Genomic DNA, 6,790 nt, shown 5'->3' with positions numbered 1-6,790 from the left:
GGCACATAAAAGACACCATTTCGAGCGTGGCCGTTTTCGTGCGGGTGACACGTAAAAGCACTCACTACACTCTCTGAGTGGTTGGCGTTAGGAAGGGCATCCAGCTGTAGAAACTCTGCCAAATTAGACTGGAGCCTGGTGTTGCCATCTGGTTTCACCAGTCCTCAGTCAAATCGTCCAACCCATGCTAGCATGGAAAGCGGACGTTAAACGATGATGATTATGATGATGATGTAGATGTTGTATATGTATGTGTTTGTGAGACAGGTTTCTGCACTTTCAGTCTACCAAATTCTACTCATAAGGAATTGGTAAACCAAAACTACTGAAGAGAATATTTACCCAAGATGTTATGTACTTAAATCAACCGTGGAATCATGTGTAGTTGAAGAGCAAATCTCTTAACCATACTAATATATTTGTAAGTTCTTTCACTTGCTACCCAATCAGATGTGAAACCAGACTAATATATCACCTGCAAAATTAGATATCAATCAGATGTGAAATGAGAATATCAGTCAATCAGCTCTGAAGTGATAACAATATTCTAGTATTACTCTGAGTTCGCCCTGAAGTTAAGGTTCAACCTACTGACTTTGGCTATATTTAAATTCTTGCACTTTTGTCTCCTCAAGTCTGCTTACATAATGTTACTTAATTCTTCACAACAAATTTAGTCTATTTAATAAATTATTATATTTACATAAATGTCCACTGCTGCTACATTGAGTATTTGTTTGCACACTTTTTTTCAGGTAGTTGATTTGGAAGAGTCACGTCACAGTTCATCAAAGGGCCTTATGATTGCTGTTCAAGCCCGCCTGGCTCGTAGACACCTCCCTCGACTTGACGAAGATGGTTTAGTCGACTATGCTATGCCAGCACCCTCTTCAGCTGCACAAAGAAAAATGACAGGGGACACACAGAACGCTGACATAGAATGGGTTCAGGCAGCCGCCAGTGGTGGCAGCAGCTCAGCCCGGTATGAGTCAGTAGAGAATGAAAATGTGTCCATTAATGAAAGCTCATCTGCATCATCCCCAGATGATTATCCTGTAGTTACAAAGCGATTCCTTAGTGCTGGCAAAGGTAAAAACAAACTTCCTTGGGAAGGTGATGAGAAAAACCAGCAAAATAAGCTGTATGATGATTTACCTTCTTCTGCTCCAACACAGGTAAGTGTTTCTTTTTTGTTTTTAACATATGGTCCCACCCTTGCTGGCATGGAAGGCGATGATGATGATGTAAAGATGTTTTGTGACCTCTTCAGCGACTCTCTATCTCACGTTTCTCTGCTAGTTCCGCATGGAGACACGTGGAATAGAGAGTCACTGAAGAGGTCACAGGATGTATGATGAAAGAGCTCTGACAAAGGAAAACGTGTTTTATTTTTAACATTTAAAATAACTTTTAAATGTTCTAGAACAGTACTATTTTTAACTATTCAAATATCCTATAGGTTTTTTTAAAATTAATTTACACCTCCATTGATTCACATTTCTTTCTAGTTTAGTTTCCTATAAAATTCCTTTATTTTATATTTAACAAAGAGTGCGTTTGATAAAGATCTCTTTAACAAAATAATATTACTCCTTTACTTTCATAAATTTAAGATTTGAGTTTTCTATTTAAATCTCAAAATTAAAAATCATTTTGAAACTAATAGTATCGTTATAATTAATTTCAAACTAAGATTGAGATGAAGACCATTTTGATTGTTCTCTACTCTATTATTTTTCATTTGTTTTTAATGATTTTTCCGGGCATGATTATTGCCAGAGCAGCTGTCTGGCTTCCATGCCAGTGGCACATAAATAGCACCATTTGAGCGTGATCGTTACCAGTTGTGCCAGTGGAATGTGAAAACAACATTCGAGCGAGATTGTTGCCAGTACCGCTGGACTGGCTCCTGTGCAGGTGGCACGTAAGATACACCATTTTGAGCGTGGCCATTGCCAGTACCACCTGACTGGCCTTCATGCCGGTGGCACGTAAAATCACCCACTACTCTCTTGGAGTGGTTGGCATTAGGAAGGGCATCTAGCTGTAGAAACTCTGCCAAATCAGATTGGAGTCTGGTGTAGCCATCTGGTTCACCAGTCCTCAGTCAAATCGTCCAACCCATGCAAACATGGAAAGCGGACGTTAAACGATGATGATGATGATGATGATGATGATGATGATGATGATGATGATGATGATGATGATGATGATGATGATGATGATGATGATGATGATGATGATGATGATGATGATGATGATGATATGATAATGCATCTGAAATGATTAGTCAAAATCATGTATTTTTTTTTGTAATGATAATGGGGGATGTTACAATTTGCTTACTGGCCAGGACTCAGGTTTCCATTAATAATTTACTCATCCACTTCTTGATGTTGTCTATGCAAAGTAGGTGCAGGCATGGCTGTGTGGTAAGAAACTTGCTTCACAATCACATGGTTCTGGGTCCAGTCCCACTGCACAGCATCTTGGGCCAGTGTCTTCTACTATAGCCTTGGACTGAACAAAGCCTTGTAAATTGGTAGATGGAAACTGAAAGAATGCTAGATGCCCTTCCTAATGCCAACTGTAGAAACTCTGCCAGATCAGATTGGAGCCTGGTGCAGCCATCTAGTTTACCAGTCCTCAGTCAAATTGTCCAACACATGCTAGCATGGAAAGCGGACGTTAAACGATGATGATGATGCTGATGATGATACGATAGGCTTTTTTGTGGAATTTAAACAATAATGATGATGACAATGATGAAGGAATAGAAACATATATATACATAGTTCCTTTTTAACAACAGCTATTACCATTTTATTCATAGTCCTTAATTTGATATATGATTTTTCCAGCTAGTATGTTAGTGTGACGAAGTTTGCCATATGGTTTTACCCCATGTATCTCACACTACACTGTTCCCTCTTTAAGCCTCAGAGTTCTTGGCTGTGTCTTTTTCTAAACTACTGTAGTCTTGTTAAACAAGATTTAACTTATATTGTATAATTTAAAAAAATTTTTTCATTCTTCCTTAGTGAATAAATATATATTTAATGAATAAAATATACATAATATCGAATGCTCTGTTTTTAAATATAACAAATTTTTTTGTAGCCATCAAAGTTATCTGATGTTGGCAGTCGCAAATCACCAAGTCTGTCTGGAACTGATGCTGAAAGACTAAAACTTAAAAAGGCAGCTTTTGTTGTTGGTTCTAAAGAAAATTCTTCTGATCTGGGTATTTATTTGAAAATATTTTCCTTTATTGCAATCAAATTCACATACAGACACACACTCACCCCCACACAGACATATGTACATAGTAAAAACAGTTGTTAAATGAGTATAGTGCTACTGTACTCCTGGTCTCAGAGTCATGCATAGTATTCATTATGAATGTTATGTTGATTATATTTTTAGACAAGAACCTTAACTCTACTTGATTAATTAATAAATTATTTGTCAAGGCTGCTGAGAGTAAAGAACGAAGGTAAGGCACTATATATATTTTATGATTCAAATCCAACTATATTTTAATTTTTTGTTACCATTCTGCTGGATTTTAAGAAAAAAATTTATCCTGCTCTAGAAAAAATTCCTGTAGGTTTAAGAAACTTTGGTAGTGATGTTTTATCAAATGCTTCATTTCAGATATAACTGAAGTACTATTACATAAGTATTTCACTTAGAGGTGCAGGCACAACTATATGGCTTAGAAATTTACTTCATAAGAATCCACAGCTTGGTATCCTGGCCAAATGTCTTCTACTATAGACTTGTGTATTTATTTTCAAACACTGGCCTGTTCGACTTACTTTGGTCAACAGATTTATATGCAGTAGAAAGAGTGACTTTGTTTGGTTTAAAACAGCAAAAATGTCAGACTTGTTTTTTTCAGTACAATACACTGAAAATGATACTCTGTCAGCATAATAATCTATTCATTATACATTGGTTTAGAGTTGAAATTGGGTGAAGGGCTGAATTAACATTCCATCAATAACTTAGAAATCAATGGAAGTATGTGTGTGCGTATGTGTGTGAAAGAAAGACAGGGAAAGAGAGAGAGAACAAGAGAAAGAGAACTACTTTTTGTTGTAGCTAATTGTTCATTTGACAAACAAACAATGTTGATAATGAAGGCAAATTAACATTGAAGCTGTGTCAATTGGGGAAAAATTATTTCTCTATTTCTATGTTTTTGCGAGAAAAGAAATGATGACAATTTCTTCAGTTCAGTTTGCATTGATTGATATCCATAATAATGTAGAAAGAAATGACTAATTTTGTGGAACATGTCACCTGTGATTTTTTAAAAACAGAGCAGTGTGCCAAGCAAAATTGGTACACTGCTGACATGTCTGCTGATTGCTAGAAAAACGTAATTGGTGCTTCCTGTATACAAAGTAAAAGGGTGTGGATTTTGAGCTGATAAGTATTTTGTTAGATCCATGAAAGTAATGCAAGAATTCTTAAGCAAAATGTTTATAATTTATTAATTTATTTATCTATTTATTTTTGGTATTGCTCATAGCTTTTATATCTCAAGCTTACCAATTCTTTTTAAGGACACCCCTATAGCATATTTCTACATATTGTACTTTTCAAGAAGCATTCTAGGGTTCTCCACAAAAGTAAAAGCAAGACTTTTAGATTGCATTAATTTTAGAAATATTTCTATTCTGTCCATTATTGCTAATGTTTTAATATTTTGGTTCAAATCACCACACACCAAATCAATTCCCATATCATGAATACTGTATCTCAAAACTTCATAGTGGCTTTAGATCTAGGCATAGAATTGTGCATAAGAACCAAAAGAGAATCTGGGAACATAGAATATTTATGCCATGACCATTGAAATAATTAGATTTTTTGATTTCCTAATAACTTCAATTGCTTTCATGAGAATATTTGACATTGCTATCAGATAGATTGAAATCAGCCTCTCAGATTCAAAACCTAAAGCCTGTCTTCTTTCCTACTTATTGAAACTTCAATTATTTGTAAGTTTGCTCTGAGTCCCTTCAGTTCCAGATTTCAAGTCTGTGTTGGAATTCCTTCTCCAGATCTCCTTATTTAACTGTAAGCAAGTTATTATAAAGGAGTTCCTGTATACCTCTGAAAGGTTACAAGCAACTGGAGGGTGATGAAGACAGTCCAGAGGAGGCTCAAAACTCTCTCTCTCTCTCTCTCTCTCTATATATATATATATATATATATATATATATCTGTAAATAATATCTGACAATTATTCGGTAGCCATGATAAAACTCCAGTTTTGGATGTTGGGGCGGAAACCTACGCCGCCATCTCTTCAGTTATCTGCACAAGAAAAAATAAGGCTAAAGGCAAAATATAGAAAAAAGTGTAAAACAGTGTAAAAAAGCAATAAAATATAAACGTATATAGACGTGTGTATGACCCTTTTTGTGTGCGTGTGTATGACCCTTTTTGTGTGCGTGTGTATGTGTGCAAGCCTGTTGCGCATGTGTTGTGTGTGTGTGTGAGCATGTATGCGGGTATGTATATATTTTTTGGCGAATGTGTTGGTGAGCATGTGTGTGTTTCAAAAGAGGGAGGATGAGTATATACATATAGGCGCATGTACGTGGGTGTGTGGGCGTGCATGTGTATGTATGGACTGGTGCGCTTACACGAATACTATGCACACTTTCACTTCCTTACCTTTACTCCCTCCCCTCACTTAGCGGTCATTCTAATAACTCTTTTATCTTAATAACGGTCAGTCACACAATAATTTCCCTTTGTTTAACGGTCATTTTCATAGCATTTTTTTTTCGATGGCCCGATAACTGAAGAGATGGCAGCATGGGTTTCCGCCCCAACATCTGAAACTCAGAGTTTTATCATGGCTACCAAATAATTGTCACATATTATTTACAGATAAATTCCTCTATTTACATAATATCGAGGTCTCTTTCTTTCTTTTGTTGTCTTACCTTTTCTGACAATATATATATATATATATATATATATATATATATAGTAGAACAAGTAGAAAGATATATTTTCAATGTGTAAATATTGGACAGTATATATATATATATATATATATAGGATAAAATCCTTTTAAGAGCAGAAACATTTGTCGGCAACCAGCCATGAGAATTGAACTCTCACCCCACTAATATCCAGTTAGAGGGCTTACCTCTAAGCTAAACTGCTGACCAACAAATTTTTCTGAAATTTTAGAAGTTATAAAATAATCTAGAAATGCTAGATGTCATATAGATTACATCATATGTAAATAAGTTCGTTTCTGAAGCATTGAAATGTATTGTGGAACCTTTATATATACTGTTCAGTATTTATGTGTTGAAAAATATATCTCCCTACTTGTTCTACAATACATTTCAACACTTTAAAAACAAACTTATGTTTGTTTACATATGAAGTAATATATATATATATATATATATCCTCGCTGATGCATCAATGTGTTTGTAAGGGTGCAGGAATGGCTGGTGCCTTGCCCCGATTTGTGACTGAACAAGTTGGAAAGAATCCTTTTCCGCTTTTTGTGGAAGGGAGGAAAGCCACTTGTGAAGCGCTCTGTCTGCTGCCAGAAACCGCTAAAGGGTGGGCTAGGGATGCCTTGGCTGAGGATGTGAAAATTCGCGTTAAGGTTGAGGCACCTTTAGCTTTACCTGAATGGAGAGCAGGTGTGGTCACCGCATGTCCAGTTCTACCTTCCGCAATTAACGTCCTTAACGGACGTTGGTAATTGGATCAAGCAGAGACCTAGGCTTGGGGACTGGTA

The 6,790-nt window shown here is 36.0% G+C and overlaps 1 protein-coding gene across 3 annotated transcripts in view; it reads left to right on the top strand.

Moving 5' to 3' along the window:
- The window catches only part of LOC106873141 (uncharacterized), an 83,961-nt gene that overhangs the window by 27,083 nt on the left and 50,088 nt on the right, over window positions 1-6,790 (top strand). For all 3 annotated transcript variants that reach the window (XM_014920372.2, XM_052973711.1, XM_052973710.1), the window contains exons 2-3: window positions 756-1,175; window positions 3,121-3,244. In XM_014920372.2, coding sequence (XP_014775858.1) covers window positions 756-1,175; window positions 3,121-3,244 — 544 coding nt within the window. The remainder of the gene's footprint in view (window positions 1-755; window positions 1,176-3,120; window positions 3,245-6,790) is intronic.

This window comes from Octopus bimaculoides, chromosome 16 (genome assembly GCF_001194135.2).
Source record: "Octopus bimaculoides isolate UCB-OBI-ISO-001 chromosome 16, ASM119413v2, whole genome shotgun sequence".
NCBI classification, from domain to species: Eukaryota; Metazoa; Mollusca; class Cephalopoda; order Octopoda; family Octopodidae; genus Octopus; species Octopus bimaculoides.
This window is presented reverse-complemented; position numbering and strand designations above follow the sequence as displayed.